General features: G+C 41.2%; 1 protein-coding gene across 4 annotated transcripts; it reads left to right on the forward strand.

The window, feature by feature from the left end:
* Positions 1–4,626: 4,626 nt before the first annotated feature.
* RNF138 (ring finger protein 138) lies at positions 4,627–12,598 on the forward strand. 4 transcript variants are annotated; one of them, XM_035318381.1, is made up of 7 exons: positions 4,627–5,245; positions 6,197–6,362; positions 7,789–7,904; positions 9,405–9,470; positions 9,963–10,068; positions 10,912–11,019; positions 12,007–12,304. In XM_035318381.1, the coding sequence occupies exons 1-7, from the start codon at positions 5,139–5,141 to the stop codon at positions 12,085–12,087; spliced, it is 750 nt and encodes a 249-aa protein (XP_035174272.1). In that variant the 5' UTR covers positions 4,627–5,138; the 3' UTR covers positions 12,088–12,304. The 4 variants fall into 4 exon arrangements, with proteins under 4 accessions (XP_035174272.1, XP_035174271.1, XP_035174274.1 ...); XM_035318380.1 differs by having other exon boundaries at positions 4,636–5,245; positions 9,402–9,470; XM_035318383.1 differs by lacking the exon at positions 12,007–12,304 and adding an exon at positions 12,430–12,459 and having other exon boundaries at positions 4,637–5,245; positions 9,402–9,470; positions 10,946–11,019.
* Positions 12,599–20,930: the final 8,332 nt, after the last annotated feature.

The raw sequence follows: 20,930 nt of genomic DNA on the forward strand, positions 1-20,930 counted from the left end.
GACTGGTAACCCAAGCAGTCAAAATGAAATGTGTTAACACATTAATTAGTAGTATCTTGATTTTCAATATAATAGCCCTTTATTCTTTATGCCTAAACAATGTCAGAGAAGTTCTCTATGAAAGTGTGCTGGATGGGTCATTCTCAGAATATGTGCATGTTAATACTCTAAGCAGCACATAAAGAGTACTGAATAGCAGTGGAAGAACATGTTCTGTAGATAAAAATGGAAAATAACATTTAGCCTTTTGCAATTCATGGTGTGTTAGCAACTTGCTTAGACCTAAAAACGTTGGTTTTCTTTTTCCTTAAACATTATTTTGCCTCTAAATCAATTTCTTGAATTCAATTTCAATTTTGTAAATAAATAAATAAACAAATCTCTAAGGATAAAAATAAATATTGTCAGTTTCTCTGCACAAAACAAATGGTCATGAACTCATTGATAGTTCAATATACAGATACATTGGCTTGTACAGTGCTCTCTCCTATCTGCCTGCAGCTCCATTCCAGGAGCGGGCTGGTCTTTCAGTATTGATGGTGACAGTGCAATGCTGGAGGCAGATGACAAACAACAGCTTTTCAGATGCTATAGCACTAAACAAATCAGAACAACAACGACAACAAAAAGCAAAACACTAACAGGCATACTACCTACTGTCAAGAACAGTATTACTGACCCTGTAAGAATGCACATGAGTTTCCATTTCCAGCATAATCAAGATGAGGCTCACAATTAGCAAGGTAGGTAAGTGAAAGACATCTTGAAAGAATAGTAAGAAGTGAATATTATGTTTACGATAAGAAAACAGAAACCTGTTCAAGATATTGATGGTGTAATAAGACTATGAAGTGAACAACACTGTTTTTATATGTGCACTTTAACATAGCCTCTTTCACAGATGCAGTTGATCTGTAGGAAATTAAAATTCATGTTCATGCATGGAAGCATGTATAGTGATTAAAATAGCTCAGTGGTAGTATGTTAACAAGGAAAAGCCTGGCAGGCTTTAGGTCCTTGCTAGTTCTACTTGAAATCAGAAAGGGACTCTTTCTGGGGAGAAAAAGATTCAACATTTCATGAGTTTGGAAATTTATTTCCCTTTCTATTTGAGAACTGTCCTCTGGTGTGAAAACTTCCCAGTCAGAAAGATGGACAGTGCTGCTCCAAAGCATGAAATTTGTGGGAACATTTGAGTAGTTACTCAAAAATAAATAAATAAATAAATAAAAAATCTGTTCTGCTAGAAGCAAAGAAGTCAGATTAATTGGTATATAAAAAAAATGTATGGGGAATTCTTTGTATGTAGGAATTAAGTTAGCTCTGGAGGAATGTTCTTTTCTATTTTGTCAGAGGCTGCAAGAATTCTTTTTAGGTAGTGATACAGAGAAGCTGGCAAAAGCAAAGGATTTTCACATGGCACCTCCTGATCACTGTGCAGCTACACAGTTTTCTCTTTCCCCTCCTGCTTACATGTCTTGTCTCTGACAGCTCCCACAGAACTCCAGATAGCTGCCCTTTTCATACTGGCAAGGAGATGCACTGTTGCAGCAGCAGCATTGCCAGGAAAGCAAACAAAATAATAGTTACACAAAGCAACAACTGTACAAAAAATAATTGTACAGAGTTGTAAAATAGCTGTGCAAAGGCGGTCTAAAATGCACCTTTTCAGTAAAAGTTGCCCCCAGCAAGCTGCAAAATTTTATGAGCAATTCTATAAGTTTTCACTGTCGAAATTTCATTTCACAAACACTCTTTATCTCGAGGAATAAAAAGTTGGCAGGGCCATTGATTTCATTTAATCTAAAAATTCTGATTTAAAATGCTTTCCTTCAAATAAATGTGTTTCATAAACTTCAGCTGCCTGATTTCCTTTTACATGTTGTCTACGTCAATGGCAAAAACTACATAAGATTTACAAGGCTGGTGCCATACTATATATCGCTCCATGGCATACTAGTTGTCTACTCCAAGGTCACAGCTTTATTAAAGGATCAAGATTTACAACAATGTTAGCAGCAGCATGAATGCCTTCAGACACGTCTTCCTGTAGTTTACTTCTCTGAGGTCACCAGCACAATTTCTCCCCCTGCCAAAAGCTACTAATCAATAAATACAGCAGCCTCCTGAACAAAGTTCAAATGGACCTATCATGTTCCTGTAGTAATAAATCTTTGCTTTTGTTTAACACCTGCCTTCAGAGAACGTAACCCTCTTTACCTGCGGTAATTAATTTACCTTCACGGCAGCCTTATTTGGTGATTAAAAACTGTTCCCCTTTCACAGATGGAGGAATTGAGGCCTGATGACACACGTACCTGAAGTCCTACAGGAGACTGAAAAGGCTGGGAGGCCCATGGCCTCACCTGCTGAGGCTGAAGGCCATGCTGTCTCCCTGCCAGCTAATAACGCAAGGCAGCTCTGTAACGTCTAAACCAGGGCTTCTGTAATTCTTCCTGTTTAATGTAGCTTCATGGCACGAGTAAGGCATATCTGAATTTGGCTATTCAGATGTGTACAGTCCTAACTGGTGCACAGAGACATACAAAAAGTGTTCTGCAGGCTCTTTGCCACTCAAGGTGTAGTTGGCTGTCTTCTTCTGGCTGTACTTACACTACTCAAGAGGTCACTGTTACCAATTGCTGTTTCCTCTGGTTCCCTCTTTCATCTCCAAGGCATGGGCCCAGATGGCAACAGGGGCATCGCCTCTTACTTCTTACCACCAGCAGATACAACATACATAGCTCTGATGGATGTCTGAAGCCTAAATAGTTTTGAAGAGCTGGGGGCATACGGGAACCACAAGGCTTAGCGTTTTGTACTCTCTCTGCCCTAAAAAATTAATCACAGGCTAGAAAGAGCTCCCTACCTAGCGATCTCTTCTAGACATCTACTTGTGGCAGAGACAGCTGCAGTCCCAAGGAGAAAAGGAACATGAAGGTGAAGGAAATATTTATCTTCAGCCCAGAGAGACCAAGCCCAACCTGAATCTTAGTTTTATTACAAACTAATATAACATCTCCAAATTAATATATTCTGAAACAAATACAATCTCTATGAATCTGTTTCTTTTTAAAGTATTGCCAGAATTGTGTTTGTTGTTTATCTGCCAAGAGTTATGTTCAGAGGAGGTCAGTGCTAGATGGGCTTAGCAGGTCCAAAGTCTTCTCAATACAGAGAAATTTGTTGGCATAGCTGTATCACTATAATTACATTCTTACAACTCGTTATTGTGGAATAAAAGCATGCAGTCATACTGCTGTCTTACTATTAGAAGTTTCTATCAGGATGATTCAGCAGGTAGAAATTGTGACCCAAATATTACTAATACCAGTAAAACTACACATAGAAATACTGCTAGCGTTAGTAAATCTATAAATGATTTTTTTTTTGTACATGCAATTTATTTTTTCCTATCACAAGAAATTAATTCTTAGACATAACACAGCATTTATTTATTTATTTATTTTGATGATGAGTATGTGTATATAAAAGGCACTCCATACACGAAGTAAAGTATCACAGAAAGCAAGTAAATAATTTTGGTTATCCTGATGGTCTTTCTTGCTCAAAACTAAAGAGCTGACGTGTTTCTCGTGCTGGATGATGCCCAGATGGCCACAGTGAGAGGTCAGGTGCATTCCTGAATAGCTCGTGTGAGGCCGCGTGGGGTCATCTTTCCACAAGCCATCTTCTGAACCTTGCTCTGCAGCTGATGCTGCTGGCGCAGGCACTTCACCGCTCGGCAGCGTGTTCCACCGGCCATGCCTTACTGCAGAGCAAAGGGCACACACATACTTTTTGTTTTGCGTAGGCTTCAGAGTTGCATTAGGCAGAGGTATTAGCGAAAGCCAGATTTGTCAATATACCATGCTGAACCAGCTGCAGAACATTCAATACCTCAAGAGTTTCCTAACACAAAGTCCTAAATTTATTAGTGCTAGTCAGCATAACTGGAAATGTCCACCTAGTTAATAATTGAAGCTCCTGAATGCTACGACATGGATGAAATGTCTGCACTTCTGGGTTGGCTGTGGATTGTTATTATCTCCCAGAGAGTCAGGGTGTCTGTACAATACCTGCTTGCTACCCTGCAGCCCTTCCCGTAGCTACTCTTGGGGGGCCAGCATTTATTTTGTGCTTTTTCACATTGGTGTTTCCAGTCACGTCATATTCAAAATGGGGGTGACGATAGGGACATGGGGTTGCAGCAGCTGGACATCTGGGCTGCACAACTCTCCCAAGAGCTGGATTTTCCCTAAAGCCATGAACTTGCGTGTGCCGAGAGGCGTCAGGATCACAGCACAGGTACCGGCTCCGCGGCCGCTCCGTGGCAGGCTGCGAGCACAGGCCCCAACCCACGGCCACGGGGGGGGCCCGGCGAAGCCCCCTGGCGGCGGGCACAGCCCTGCGGCCGGGCTCGTCCCTGCGGCCGGGGTCAGCGGCACCGAGGCGCCCTTCGCCAACACAACCCGGGCAGCCGGAGGCCCACGGGCGGAGCACGACCCGGGGGCATGGGCCGTGCCCGGGGGTGCCCCAAGCCCGGGGCCGTGACCGGGGTGGCGGCCTGCGGGAAGGGGCCGGCACCGGCGGCGGAGCGGGGGCCGGGCGGCCGGCGGTAAGCGCCGGGGCGAGAGGTGAAGGGTGAAGGGGCGCCGTGCCGTGCCGTGCCGGGCGGAGCGGGGCGAGGCCGCCCCGCCGTGCCACAGGAGTCCCGCCGGGCCGGGAGGCGATCGCCATGGAAACCCAGGCCCGCCCCAGGCCCCGGTCCCGCCCCTGTCCCCCGGGCGAAGCGGTGGCGGCGGCGGCGGGGCCTGGGCGCAGCATGGAGCCGGGCCGGGCGAGCCGCGGCTGAGCCGCTCGCAGGCTCCGCGGCGGGGGCGGCAGCGCTCCGCGGGCAGCGGCAGGTAGCAGCGCGGCCGGGGGGCGGGGAGGGAGCGCCGAGGGGCGGCGGCGGCGCTTCCCGAGCCGGGCCCGGGCCGTGCCGAGCCGTGCCGGGCCCGTTCGGTTCCCCCGCCGCCCACCTGGCGCCAGGTGCCCGCCCGCCATCTTCGGGCGGCCCCGCGGGGGGCGTCGGGGGCGGGGGGGGGGCTGGCGCCTGGCCCCCGCTCCGCGCTGAGAGGCCCCGGCGCCTGGCCATGGCCGGGGAAGCCGCCGCGCAGCGCTTCGACGAGGATGATTTCTACTGTCCCGTGTGCCAGGAGGTGTTCAAAACGCCCGTGAGGACCGCGAACTGCCAGCATGTGTGGGTATCGCTCCCTGCTTCCCTTCCCCTCCGTCCTGCGGAGGCGGTTGCCTCGCCTCCCCCGCGCCTCTGCCTTTTATTTCTCTGCCTTCCTCCTCTCCCCCCCCCTCCCCCTGGTTTTCAGGCAGCGCCCCGAGGTAAGGCAGCGGCGGGGCTCGGTGTAAGGCCGGCCCCGGAGGTGTCACCCGCACCCGTCTCTTTTGTAGCGGCCCGGTTAGAAAAGGCACGTCCTCTTGAAGCAGGTCCCCCCCCGGCCTCTGGGTGCCTGCCGAGCCGAGCTGCAAGCGAAGGCAACTTAGAAATCTAACTGAAATTGCACTTTTAGGCTTTGTTTGTGCTTCCCTGTTCGCTCCCCAAACGGGATCGTAGGTTAGTTGTTCCCTCTTTCCCTTCGTCCATTCCTAGTGGAAATCCATGCCTTTTTAGAGGAATATTGAATCACAAAGTACTCTTCTACTAACCATACGGTGCCGTTAGTAGCAAGGCAAAATGCATTTGATAGTTGGTATATGAGGCTTCAGGAAGTCAGAGGAGAGTTGCAGAAGTGAATGGACTGGAACCTTTGGGAAAAATACAGAAATGGGGCTTTGCAGTATTTTTGGCTCCACGTAAGGACAATAAACAGGAATTACTCTGATAAGATTTTCCAGTACCACGTGCCTGCTGCACCATTTAATATCTCATTAATGATCAATCCAGTGTACAGCTTGGGAGCACTAGACAGAAAATAGTAAGATCTTTACCTAAAATTCATTGCCAGGTTCCCCTAATTTCCGTATACTTCTTTGTAAGCACTGTTTGTTTTTCTTATGTCTGTCTTCTGAAGATTTTTGTTCAGTAGCCTGTGACGTATCACTTTTTTTGCTAGTAATCACCCATCTCTCCTGAAGGACAAAGTATCTAACTTTTTTCACTTTGCTAATCTGTGTTTGTGGTAACTTTTCAATTTAGATTTTGCAGGAAGTGCTTCTTGACAGCTATCAGAGAAAGTGGAACACATTGTCCTCTCTGCCGGGGGAGTGTGACTAAAAAAGAAAGATCTTATCCCAAAAGGGCTCTAGATGTTGAAAACAATATGAAGAAAGCTTCTGGGGGCTGTAGATGCTGTGAGAAGCAGGTAGAGTAAAACTTTACAAAAAGTTGAATAACCTTGTTCTTATTTTTAAACAGGTACACTTGTGTCATGTGCCATTCATGTCTGGGAGCAAAAAAATAAAAAAAGCCTGTGGTAGTTTGGACTTAGTTTTGTTTGGCCTGTGTATATACGAGGCATGCAATGCCTACCATTAGGTACCTGCTAGGTATGCTTAACATGTAAGCTGAAAGAAGATCTTGTATTGTCTACAGTGACTTTCTGAGCGGGGTGCCAGTTTTTCCCCCAAAACAATGAGAAAACTGGATATAGCTATAAAACTGGCAAAATAAAAGTTAAGTGACTGAAAATGAAAGTTCGAGGTATATGGAAAACCTCAGACACTTTCAGTAGGGAAATGAAAGTGCTTAGAGTTACTTCCGAACTTAAATTACAAACAACAAACACGACTTGATTAACTCTGTACATAACATACAATCATGTGAAGTTTCTCCCTGCCCCAGAGAACATCAGTCTGTTTACTTTGTGGCGGGGGCATTATTATCAGAGCATTGGGTGAAATCCTGGCCCCACTGAAATCCAGAGTAATCTGCCTTCTGCTATAACTGGATCCAGGATTTTAGCAACCCATTTTATTGACATCAAGTTTCATCTGATCCAGGTAGTCTTTATGTTGGGTTTCAGCTGGGTCTTGGGTCTGCCAGTGTGCAAAGATCAGCTTTTTGCTTTGTTCCACCTGATACATTCATATGAAACAAATGGGAGAAAGAAACAATAGCAAGTTGGTAAACCAAAAGGACGTATGAAGCAGATCTTCAGAACTTTAATGAAATTTAGGCACAGGCTCATGAGATGTGTTCTTGTTCAGCTTCTAAACCTGTAAGCACTTCTGAGAGTGCTGCTGGACCTGAGATTCTGTTTTAGGCCATGCCCAGCACAGCTTTGTTCAGACAAAAACTAGGCAACTCATTACTGTCTTACTTGCATCTAAAATGGATAGGCATCTATAAGCTGCTGTTCATTCATGTCCTCTTATGTTGAACAGTGCTCCATCCTCAGGTTCCCTCCCCACAGTAGCTCATCAGTAATTGATCTTGGATGAGAGAGGTGTAGTTCCCATGGTTTTGTTTCAGTCAAGTGGAGTTTACTCACATCTTGCACCCCTGAGAGAGCTTTCTCAGTTGTCTGGCTGTAGAGGGTTTGGGGTGTGGAAACATTCTACTTTCTTACAGTGATAGAAGCTCTACAGGGAAAAAAAAAAAAAGGAGTTGAAGATTTTATGCTAGAAAGGAAAATGTTCATCCTGAGAGGGGAGGCACAAGTTAAGAGTTTCTGCTGCATATGATGTCTAAATAATCCCTGGATGCATTGCTTTCTGTTGGCAGAATTCTCTTCCTTCTGTCCATGGATTATTCAGTACGATTTGAATAATTTGGCATTTCATTTACAGGTTAGATTTTCATGGATGAGACAGCATTATAAAACGTGTAAGAAGTATCAGGATGAATATGGTGTTTCTTCTATTATTCCAAACTTACAGATTTCCCAAGATTCAACAGGGAACAGGTAATCAGGGTGTTTTATGTATAACCATGCATCTTTTTCCCCCCCAAAAGGATTTTTTTTTTTTTTTACCAGGACATGTTTTCTTTTAGTAAATATTATTTTCTGTTATATTACACTTCAAAAAATGACAGTTTTTCCAGATCTTTTTCTTTACTCAGCATACAGAAGAAAACCTTTCTACATGATGTCTTCGAATGTCTTCTAGGGGCTCTTTTAAAAAACATATAGTATTTCCAGCTTACTTTCCTTGCTTTGACAGCATTTGAGCAGCTTACTTTGTAACAGATTTCATAATATCTAGCCCCAGGTTCCCTTCTTTTATTCCCCCCTCCCTTTTCATAAGTCTATTTTAGTGGTTATCCTGTTTCAAAACATTACTGTGCAAGCTTTTGTTTTCAGGATGAATTCGTTTTGAACTGATCTTTTGTGAAATGTATAAGGAATGCCAGCATATTACACACCATAAAATCAAATGCCATTTACCAGTTTGCTTTCAGACAGTAAAGCTCAAGAGCTTTCTTCCTCATACCTTCTGACTGATGTGCTTTGTTTTGGTTGTGTTTTTTTGGGGGGGGGGAGCAGGGGGAAGAGAGGTCTTTTGAAGATCATTTTTACATACTAGTTTCATGGAGATTTTTTATTACATATAGCTTGTGCTTTATTTACTGTGTGTTGACATCCTATTTTTAGCACACTGAACTTCTGTGTGTTCGGTTTTCAGTCCATCAGTATATCGAAAGCAGAAGTTCAAGCTGTTGCCAGAAGTAGTTGTAGCAATGTTTAACTGAAGCTTCTGGATACTGTTATACAATTATTGATTATGCCACAGTAGAATACCTGTGCCTGTAACATTATAGAAGTTCAAAAACTGTACTGTGACCAGATATGTGGTTATAAATACTCATGTTCTTAGGGTGGTCAGTATATCTGAGCAGCTTCATCTAGCATAACTTGAGGTGCACATATGGTTAAGTGTACTTTCTAAAATGTTTCTGTTTGTCACGCTTATTTTAGGAAAATGATATTGTGCACAGCATGAGGAAATTGTTCTTGCTGTAGCTGAAAGTTGTAAATGACTCGGGCAAACATGTGGTAGTTAAGTGACTATTTACATAGCCATAAGTCAAAAAAAAAAAATCTTACACTACCTGTCTTATGCTCTCATACTTCAAAACGCCTTCTGAGTTGTGTGGTTGTAAACTCCATGGCCATTACTGTTGACCAAATGCCTATTTTATTGTATACCAATTTCCTATAAAGTTGTGTGGTAATTCCGGTAAGGGTCACCATGGTAACTAGATACTGAGACATGCTTTGATCCAAAAGAAAAGTTGTGAAAGTTAAAATGTGTGCCATTTTATGTTTTGCCTTGAAATTCACGGGACTTAATGGATATATACATATATTTTTGCTATTACTAAATTTTAAGAAATCTTGATAGTGGAGGACAATAATAACCTTTTAACTTTTTTTTTTTTTTTTTTACTTCATATAAAGTAGCAGGAATGATGCAATATCTGATAATGGAGGGGTGGCTAATAATCAAATACTTCAAGGAGATACAAGGTAGGCTGCTTATTTTTCGATAGTTACTATTACAACAGATCCATTCAATCATAGTGTAAGCTTCTACTAACTAAAGAACAAAAAACAAGCTACAGAAAAAAATATATTTTTTAAAAAAACCTTTTGTTTCTTCTTCATTTGCATCCATATATCGGATTTTTTCAGTACTTTCCTGAAAGATTTGAACTAAAAAATGTTACCAGTAAGTAAGAAAAGGATGTAGTTGCAATTGGATAAAAAGAAGTGTTTTCTGAAGTCCAAGTTTCAAAAGAATGCGTTTAGATGTACAAATAATAAATTTGTTTTAAAATTGCGGTTTGGAAGTATCAGTGGAGCTCTGTTAGGTTCACTGTTATGTCATTAACAGTGTTTTATGTGTTGTTAATTTGTCATTATTTTCCTAAGTTCTAATAACAGATGAATTAAACTTTTCATAACACTGCTTCCAAAACTTTTTTTTTCCTGTTTAATGCTGTGTATTTCTGTTTACAGTGGACATCCAACCTTCAAATGCCCCCTGTGTCAGGAAGCCAACTTTACCAGACAGCGCTTGTTGGATCACTGTAATAATAGACATCTTTATCAGATAGTTCCTGTAGTAAGTAGTCACCCCTTTACCCTTCTTTTTTTTTTTTTTTTAAATACATTTTTACTAAAGTATGCCTTTTAAGCTACTTTCATTTTAATTATGTGAAAATTAATTGAAGCGGGCAGTAACTAGGCTATATCTACACAAGTTGCTGTAGACTTCAGAAAAGCATGATACTTAATGCAGTGCATTTGAATTGAAAACACTTATCCATCTTCTGGCCGTTTTAAAGACATTTCTCATGTAACTGCCTCATTTATCTCAAGCTGAAACAAACAGCTTCTAAGCTTGACATTAGCTCATTTTCATTTAGTAATTCACATCTGTTTTTACAGAATCTCATTTGTAATGTAACTGTTGTTTCATGTGAAACCTACGGTTACTTGGGAAGTAACCTAAGGTTACTTAGGTTACTAAAAGGAGTGGAGGAGAAAAATCTGTTTGGTTTTCAAATCTTTTCATTTGTTTAGGAATTGTTATTTTTTCTTTTCACTTACTTGATCATCTCAGTTCTGTGAAAATCCTTCCAAACAGTAACAGGATTCAGTGATAACTTTCTTTTCTAAATATTAAACAATGGAAATTGGTGAAGGGAGTGCCAGACAGAAGTGATAATCCTCCACTTCTTAGAGAAACACTAACAAATTTGGCAAGCTGAAATTTAATTTTTGAATGTTACACCATTGAGGCAAAGAGCACCTAAAACTATATTTTCTGTAAACATTTTTTACTGTATTTTGATAGTGGATAAGTAATAGTCTAGTTATTCTTGTAGAACATGTTTTTAATGCATTCTTTATTACCAGTAACTTTTTTTTTTTTTTTAATTCTCTCTTTTTCTCCCAAATTCAGATCTGTCCTATTTGTGTATCTCTTCCTTGGGCAGATTCTAACCAGGTTACCAGAAATCTTGTTAGCCACCTAAATCTGAGACACCAGTTTGACTATGGAGAATTTGTGGTAAGCTTTCTTGTCTTTGATATGTATGGGAACAAATAGTAACTTTTTTTTTTCTAGAAATACAAATGCCAAATAAAAAAATTGTGCTTCACACTATGTTGCTGCTCTAGACAGAAGTCAAAAGTAGGCCTGTCTGTTCTTAACTTTGTGTTATCTGTATGGAATGCTACTGGGAATAGATGTTGTCAACACTTAAGCTATGCTCCAAACTGGAAGCTTAAATCTTTAGCTTAGTGTTCTCAATCTGAACTATTTGTTCTTTTATAACAGTCTATTACTTCTGCTTCTGAGGAAAATATAATAGATGCTACTCTGTTTTATTGACATTTTGTAGCTATCACGGCAGAAGTGGCTAAACCATAGTTGTCAGAACTCAAAAGTGCAGCTTTACAAGCTGGTGTGCTGCTACAGCCTCTCTTCCAGCATGTTGTGAGAGGGTCTGGAATGTGAAAAAGAGATGCGGCATTAAATCATTGGTCTGGTTGCCTTCTTTCAGGCTCACTTTGAGTAAGTGGTCCTGGAGTAGATGTAAAACTACATAAGGAGATTGTTAGTCACTGGGTGGATTGTAAGTCAAGCCAGCCAGATGAGACCTACATATGGGATCAGGTCTCTGGAGAGTTCAAGCTGGAGTTTCTAGAGTATTTAACAGACTTAGGGGTGCACTGCTTTAGCCTTGTGTGGGACAAACATAGTATCTGAGGCATAGGCAGCCTCACAGGTTAATGAACACAACGATAAGGTATGTTCTTTGTGTTGAGTGATCTGTGACAAAGATAAGAAGAGCTTGGAGATTGACTCAGGGGACTGGGCTCTTCAACATGAGTGCATCTTGCGTATTTGAGGATGTAGAACTGATGGTTGGAATTATGATTTGAGGAAGCTGCCAGAATTGCACTAAAAAGGTGTATTACTCTGGCATGTTAACATCTTGGAATATAGCTCTCCAAAAGTAGCAGGGTTAACCACCCATCTTTTGTGATACAGGTTTGCTTTCTCAATTTAAGCAGTATATTCTCCACAATCTCTTATTACCGTTGTCTGGGGATCACATTTAGTGTTTATTAATGGAGAAGGTTATGGCTTGTTGGAAACCCTGGTATAAGAATTGTGTGACACAGTCAGCTTTCCTGAGCTGACTATTCTGCAAAGTAATTTGAGCCAGGAAGAGAAGATGGACCCTTCTGTTTAATGAGCCTTGTCCCACTCATCTGATTCTTCTCCTGTCTCATGGATCTTGTACTTGGTTAAATAAAAGATACTGTGCCACATAAACAGTCAAGTACCACCAAGTACCACGTGCCAATTCCTATGTAAAAATGTGGAAAATGAATGATTAAAGTAAAGAGTCTGGTGCATCTTGAGTATTTGAATATTTGAGTATTTTGATGATGTTTTCATTTTGTTTAGAATCTTCAGCTTGATGAAGAAGCCCAATACCAAAATGCAGTTCAAGAATCCTGTCATGTGAACTTCTAAAGTATAGGCTCCCTTCATCCTACTGACTATCTGAGAGAAAAAAATGTATTAATTCTGTTGGTAATTTGGAGCATATATTAATAAAAATGGAATCCAGTAACTAGTTTTCAGGCTTAATTTTTTCCACGCCGATAAAGACTTTTCATAAGTGATTTTACTAAAACTCAAACTAGATATTTTTACTGAGATCTGTCCCTGTGGAATTAGGGACCTTTTTGGAACATCTCACAGTTGTCTTGATTGTCTTTAACTTTTACTACTCTGTTAATTACACAGTTTCTTATGTTAATGACAGGTATTTTAACTGACCAGTAACAATTGAAAACAGCATGTTGGAAAGCAATGCAAAGATGCTCTGTTGCAGTGTTGAATTTTTTTAAGTTCATTTTTCATCTACCAAGATAGCTGTAAGATAATCATTTTTTCTTCTTCCTGCCCAAGGACTAAGTTTTATTTGATGTTGTGATTTGTTTTTTACCATTGCTATGTAAATGAAAATAATGCCAATGTAAGAAATTAAAATACTTGTTTTGTATAGATCAGCAATGCAGAGGAGGTTTCTTTTACTTTCACTGAGAAAGAATGATGCCATTGCCTGGGAATAATTACATCTATGTTTTCCCTTTTTGAGCATAACTGAAGTAGGACACTTGCTTAGTAAACTGGATGAAGAGTTTTCCCTGTGCTCCCAACTATTAATGAAGACAGTGCTCCCGATATATTTTCTGAGCAATCCAAGATGGCATGCAGAAGGTATGCTTTCTTAATATATGACTGTAACCAGCTAGTTTTTCATACTTTTGAAGCTTTTTTAAAAGCTTCTACAGTTGCTTTAGGAATTTAAGTTTGGTTCTCTCCTGTCTTTCTTAGGAGACGGTGTAAGTAGAGAACTAACTGGCTTCAGACCTACCAGTGCTCAGAAATGAACTTGTTTATTTTGGTAAAATTGTTTAAAATTTCAACACCTACTGCATCTAAAGGCTTGAAAAAACAATTGAGAAGAACACCTTCTTTTAAAATAATTAACAACATACTCCTATTCTAGATAACCATGCCCCCAGCAAGACAATTAGTAAAATCAGAGAAGAAAATCACCTAAGCAATTTTGAATTTAAATGGAAAATCCATTTTTAAAAATAACATTCAGATATTTAATGCTAATGGTAGGAACGGGAAATAAAGCTGCACAGATAACTCGTTGGAGGTTCAGACAGAGAGAGTTCTGAATATATACCTTTTAGGACTGACTCTTCATGTTGCGTTACTGTCATCCATTGGCAAACTGTTGTACAGTATATGTGGTGAAGAACACCAAGTAATTTTTCTGGTCTAGTTAATGAGTTATAGGTAATAATACCAGTTCTGCAGCAGAAGTACAATCTGCTTCTTGTACCCTCTCTCCCATTTACTCCCCAGGGTTGTGATTATTCTTTAAATACTAGAGCATTTCTTATTCTAAAACCGTTAAGGTTGAAATGCCTCATTCTACAATGTAATGGGTTTCAAAACTGAACCCTAGTTATAATATGTTGAGTGTTGGAACTAAAGTGCTATACACTGTAACTTGAAATTTCTATCTTCTATTTTTAAAAAGTCTAAAACATCACTGAAGGAATCATAGCTAGCTAAAATACAGCTAAAATCAGCTATTTCAGAGGTGTCTAAAAGTTAACATCCCTTTTATAAAAGGTGCATAGTATTTTTTTACTGGCTTTTGACAAAAGGGCAGAATTTGATCTGGTGCTCCACCTTCCTTGTTTGCCTCTGTATTCCTACCTGAGTATTCTCACTCTGTAAGCTTGTTTTGACCACATGCTGTTTTGGTGTGGTTCACTCCAAATGTGATCTAACTGAAAACTTTTTTTAGATGTTTTTTCTCTGCTCCTCTATAAAGCTAGCTATGAAGTCGTGTCCTTAAACAGAAAGAAATTTCAAGGTAGCCTGATACTAAAGTTGTAACTTCTTAAAATAAAATGACCATGGTGTTTGGTTTTTATTGCTGCATAAATTTTCTAAGGAATTTAATAGTTGTATGAAACTTTTTTTAGATTCAGTGAAATATTTATGTGATCTGGCAAAAAATGCCTATAGCCAATACAGATCCAGAACACCTCTTGGACACTGGAACTAGTTATTTCTGTTACTTGAACATACCTTGAGAATTGCAAATAAATTTACATCTACTTTAAAACTCTGGGAAACATATTTTCTATAGCAATAATTAGTTGTCACTTGGTGCATAGCTGCTGAAGTAGCATTTTGGTCATGTTTAAACATTGAAAGACTCAAATGCACATTTTAAAGCAACAAATGGCTATAAACGCAATATAAAAAGAACTTGCAAAATGTTTATCCTCTTTATTTGCATATACTAAGATCTGTATTGGTAGGCTCTGCCTTGCGTAATGTTTTATACTTCTAATATGAAGATACTGCATCCAGTACATTCACTAGGTAAGCGTTTAATGAAAACGAACAATCTGATTAAATATGCTGCTGCTGGTCATGATCTTTCTCACTGAAACTTAAAATGTGCACAAAAAGCTGTGTATTTGTAATAGGTCATGCTTATACTCAGAACATAAAACCTTTACTGGGACATTGCAGTTGAAACATGTTTTCAAGTTCATGTTGCATTGTGTATGGTTTCAATATGCTACATTATGTTTGAATTTTACCTTCTGTTTTTTTTTCAATTAAAGTATTTTATTTTCTATTTGTCTCTTCGTTGCATAATAAAGATGATCAATTCCTTTGACACTACTTCTTCCTTTCCAGATGCTTTCTAAACTTCAGTTAATTGTCATTCGTATGCCTTCATAGTATGTTGCTGGAACTAATGAGTTTGGCCTTGGCTCATGATCCTCTCATGAGCTGACAAGCTACCTTAAATCACGTTGTAAGATCTTTCCATGAAGCAAAAATGACGATAGGTTGGACAAAACTGTTACTGATGCTTCTTTTCCTCCCTCTCATATTAGTATGTTGCTGTCCCATGTGATGTTAACAAAAAAATAACCTCCTAAAAGAAGGAAATATGTACGTAACACTTGGCACTGATAGCAAACATTATTTGAAAGTAGACTTACTGAAAAGAGTTAATGTTTTTTTGGGGAAAGACTAGTTGATAGGTTTGGGCTGGCTGAATTACTGGACCAGCTTGGTGGCGTGCAGGTGATTTATCCTTCTGCCCCTGTATTTTTGAGCAGAAAAACTCTTGGTTATTTTTTGTGTTTTTACATTCTAGGATCATACACATGATAATAGGATTAAGACATTTGAGTTAATATCTTATTTTGAATGACACAATATGGCAAAATATATACATTTAGTTTTTATTATTGTTCTTTCTCCTTAGAATGTAGTTTTGTAAGCTCTAAACAGATTATTGTACCACCTAAATCTGGTTATAAGCCCTTTGTTAGAGATTCCATTTAATTTTCTTTTATTGTAGCAAAGTATATTTAATTATGTAGAGAGAGTGTACTCAGTGTGTTTAATTCTCATTGGCAGTGGGTTCATAATAGGGTAAGTGAACTTTGTAGAACTCTTCTGTGTCCTGCTCTAGTCCTAAGCCAGGATTTCATTCCCAAGGAGACAAGGGGTCACTTGTCTTGTCTTCTGTCAGGTAGTCAGGGCTAGAACGTATTCTGTATTTGAGAAGCATTTTTTGGTCCCCTCTTTAGATGTTACTTTTGAGACCAATGGGATTTGAACACGAGAGTGCTAAACATAAGTGTTTCTAGAGTATTTTTTTTAATATCCTGTTTTTTATGCTGAAACACACACATGAATTCATGGATTCTTACTCTTTGCTGGGTCTTGTAAATAAGTTTGTGAAATGACACTAGAGCCTACAGTCAAAATAGCTTTATTACAGACAAGGAGAGCTACAAGGATATCTTGCAACAGGAACCTCATAATGTTCAACAAGGAGGGGTGTAAAGTCCTGCACCTGTGGGGGGAACCACCCCATGCACACATAAAGGCTGGGGGCCACCAAGCTGGAAAACACTTTGCAGAAAAGGATCTGGGATTTCTGGTGGACACCGCGTTGAACATGAGCCAGCAATGTGCCCTTGCAGCAAGGATGGCTAACGGTATCCTGAGCTGCATCAGGCAACGCCTTGCCAGCAGGTTGAGGGAGGAGATCCTTCCCTTCTTAGCACTTTCTCCAGTTCTGGGCTCCCTAGTACAAGACACGGACATACTGGAAAGTCCAATGAAGGGCTCTGAAGGGCCTGGAGCACTTCTCCTGTGTGGAAAGGCTGAGAGCTGGGTGGGACTCCTCAGCTTGGAGAAGAGGAGGCTTAGGGGGAGCTCATCAATGTCTGAAAATAACTGAAGGGAGGTGCCAAGAGGACAGAGCTAAGCTCTGTTCAGTGGTGCCCAGTGCCAGGACAAGAGGCCATGGGCGTAAACACAGGAGGCTCCCTCTGAACACCAGGCAGCACTTCTTTATATGCAGGTGGCGGAGCACTGGCATGGGTTGCCCAGAGATGCTGTGGATCTCCCTCCTTGGAGATCTTCCAAAGCTGCCTGGACATGGGCCTGGCACCCTGTTCTGGGTGACCCTGCCCGGACTAGGTGACCTCCAAAAGTCCCCTCCAGCCTCTGCCAATTCTGTGAAAAGCATCTTCTGTGTTCTTTTAGAATTGTAGGAAACTAGCAATGAAAGGACAGAAATGCTATATTGTTTTTTCTCAGTGTGGAACACATTGAAACTCACATTTAAAAATCTCTTCTATGTCCTGTTATATGTATGATTGAATATATGTAGAAGACAAAATTCAGGGCCTTTACTATAAAAAGGCTTTGCAATAGTGTTAAAATTATCACTTCCCAGTGAATTACCAGGCTCTGGTTGACATTTTTTTTTCTCTCATGCAAGAAGTAAGCTTGGACTGTTACCATGCTTAAATTGTAAGGCTGCTTTGGAAAGGGCCACTCTTTACCTCTTCATTTTCCCTCCCTAAGCAGCATTGTTCTAGCTGTAACACTTCCCCTCCTCACTCCCCTTTACACTCCCCTTTCCCAGTCCTATAGCATTGTTTCTGTGGACAGGAAAGAGTTTTTTTTTTTTTTTTTTTTTTTTTTTTTTTTAAAGTCAATTTTCATTTGTTTACTCCCCACCCCCCAAGCTGTTAGGAGATTGAAAGAAAAAAAAAAATCATAATTGTCAAATGCATTCCATAGAAATCATCTAATTCCATTTTAAATCTTTGTAGGAAATTGTATACATTTAAGATGTGTTCCTCAACGAAGGTTGAAGGAAGCTGCAGGTCATTTCCCAGGGCTTAGTGACAAAATACTGTTCTTATGAATTTGCTTAAGCTTGTGAGAACACTTAGTCACTGGGGAAAGCATTCCTCACTCTTACTTTATATTCACTTTCTGTATTCTTGGATGTCTCTCTCTCTCTTTGTTTTCCTCCCTCTGTATGTCTTTCCCTGCAGCAACTCTCAGAAGTTTTCCCCATGTAAGTATTCCTCCCACTCTCCTTTCTTTTAAAGTAATCAACAGTTAAATAGCTAAGATTATATTACTTAGCTACTAAGCATTGTCTCACATTCTGTATACTTCATAAGTAGTACCTGTGGCTCTACCCTCAGCACCTTGGGGCTGATGTCTGCCTCAGGGGTAAATAGAGTATCTAAGAAGTTTAACATCAGTACCTCTCAGAGTTAGCCTGCTATATTTACTTCTACATCTGTGGATTTTATTTCTCAAAATGTGTTTGCAGTTTGAAAAACTGAAAGTCTTACTGGTCAGATTTGATAATCAAAATTTTTGGTCCTGTCCCCTCATCACGTTGTAAGTATTTGTTTTGTTGTTCTCCTTGGGGGTGGGGATGGTAGGCGGTGGTATCTTTTTAGATTAGGATTAAGTTTAAAATCAAAGCATCTCATGCAGACCAGTTTATTCCCCGTAACAGGCACTTGTTTTTAAAAAGAACTGGGTTTTGTGTTTTGCCAGCTATGTACCAAAGACAGTAAGAAGATAGCAGATTTTTTTCTCATAATCTCAGAGCATTTAAGGTGGGAGGGGACCCCTGGAGGTCACCTGGTCCAAACCCCTTGCTCAGTCATGGCCACCCAGAGCAGGGTGCCTAGGCCCATGTCCAGCTGGCTTTGGAAGATCTCCAAGGAGGGAGATCCACAGAATCTCTGGGCAGCCTGTGCCATGCTCTGTCACCAGCACATAAAGAAGTGCTGCCTGGTGTTCACAGTCCTGTGTGCCAGTTTGTGCCCATGGCCTCTTGTCCTGGCACTGGGCACCACTGAACAGAGCCTGGCTCCGTCCTCATGGCACCTCCCTTCAGGTATTCACAGACATTGATGAGCTCCCCCTGAGCCTCCTCTTCTCCAGGCTGGGCAGTCCCAGCTCTCTTCGCCTCTCTTCACAGGAGAGGTTCTCCAGGCCCTTTGTCAGGCTGTTCTCCAGGGTAGCTGTAGAAGTTGCAGTGCCACAGAAGGTACAATTTATGTGCCACCTCACTTCTGAAACTGTTCAAACTTAAATAGTTTCTTTTATGAATTTTTCTTCTTTCATAATTCAAACCACAAGAGGGCACTGAATATTTTTGGGTTGTGTCCGAGTAAGTGTAGGATTTAACGATGCTAATTCACTAAGTAGCCGTACTCCTAGACACTTTTAGATATATTTCTATCCAGACATTTCATAAAATGTAATAAATCTTTTACATGTTTTAGGTGTTGAGAGGCTTTCTGTAGATTGGAACAATCCCAGTAAGAATATTTCTAGTTTACTTTAAAGCCTGCAACTCGTAAGGTGTGTTTCATCACTCGGGCAAGTAAGCTGTGCTCGCCCAGGACGGTGCCCTGGGAAGAGCTGCAAGCTCCCCAGGTGACGAGTGGACACAGGAAGCAGCATGGTCACGCAAGCTCTTCCTTTGCATGTCCTTTCCTTCCCCAAACGCCTTCTTGAGAGGTCTTCACAATGAAAGCGTTGTAGTAGTGCAGCCAGGAATCACAAGGGGGCATCTGAGGACTGTTGCTTTCTGTGCTCATGAGCAATATCGCTGATTTTTGACTCCTTGCTTTGTGAAACTGCACCCCAGGCCAACAACCTCCCTCATCACACTTGGGGTGAGCTGCTCACAACTGCTGTGGTGGTGAGGTGGCGAGGTGTGCCTGCGGCCAGGTGCAGGGAGGCTTCAGTACCCCCCGCATTACTTAGGCCTGGTGAACTGCTCTCTGCCTGCACGCTCGGTTTGGGGTTGCCACAGGCCTCCGGACTGAAGAGAGAAATTCTCCCAGCCATGTCTCTCGATCTGCCATCTGAAAGAGAGCGGTGTCCCTGGAGCGGGCTCCTGGAGCGGTGTGGTGCTTCGTGGCCAGCTGCAGCCGCTGTAGGGCTGCATGCCACTCGCTGCTTCGCGCGGTAACCTCACTTGTGCTTACCTTAAAACACACTTGTGTGAAAACGTGTCAGACGTGGTTCGGGTTCCAGCGGAGCGGGAGAGGTGTAATCCTGTGTGAGTAATTACCTACTTTGTGAAAGACACTTTTCTCACACAAATGAAAAGAGAATGGTTAAAGTACATCTGAAGTGGCAGCAGGCAGTAAAGGGTAAAATGGTGTACGCCCAGGCTTCATCTGGATGCTTATTAATGTTGCTTTTTAATTCCCCTGTAGTGGGAGGAAGCTGAAGGTTTGTTTCATATTCTTGGTAGCTATTAATGAAAGCAAACACTGTATTTCATGGAATCATAGGAGGTTTGGGTCAGAAGGGACCTTAAAGACCACCCAGTTCTAACCCCCTGTGTGGGCAGGGGCACCTCCCACCACACCAGGTTGCCCCACAGCCCCAGCCTGGCCTTGAGCACCTGCAGGGATGGGGCATCCACAGCTCTGGGCAGCCTGTTCAACTTCTTTTCCCCTGCAAGAAGACAGAACACCTGTATTTGGTATCTGTTGTAATTTTCACTTTCTTACATTATTTCCATTAGACACCTACTGGGTTTGTAAACATTGGAGTTTTTTAACTTGAAATACTTACATATTCAACTTGAAACATTTTGGGTTTGGATGAAGGTCTCTTATCTTGCAGGTTTATCTGACAGCCCTTATCTTTATTGGTGCTTGTGCCTCATCAGCCAAGGAGATAGCTTTTCAGTGTTATCCCCTTTCATGAGTTTAACTGAAAAAGTGAAGCTAATTTGTTCAAGATAACACAGGAAGTTTGAGATGGGGCAAGGAACAATCTGCTCTCTGAGAGTAATAGACCATTTGAATATCCTCCTGCTCTTTAACAATAGCTCCACAAGAACTGCTAAATGGGGTACATAATGCTCTACAAGCCAGCTATTTTCAAGATTACTTATTTAATTCATATCACTTAAGTTCACATTGAAATTCACAATCAGTCAGGTTTCCCCCAAATGTCAACAAGCAGCCATGAATCACAGT

Source organism: Oxyura jamaicensis, chromosome 2 (genome assembly GCF_011077185.1).
Source record: "Oxyura jamaicensis isolate SHBP4307 breed ruddy duck chromosome 2, BPBGC_Ojam_1.0, whole genome shotgun sequence".
Lineage (NCBI taxonomy): Eukaryota > Metazoa > Chordata > Aves > Anseriformes > Anatidae > Oxyura > Oxyura jamaicensis.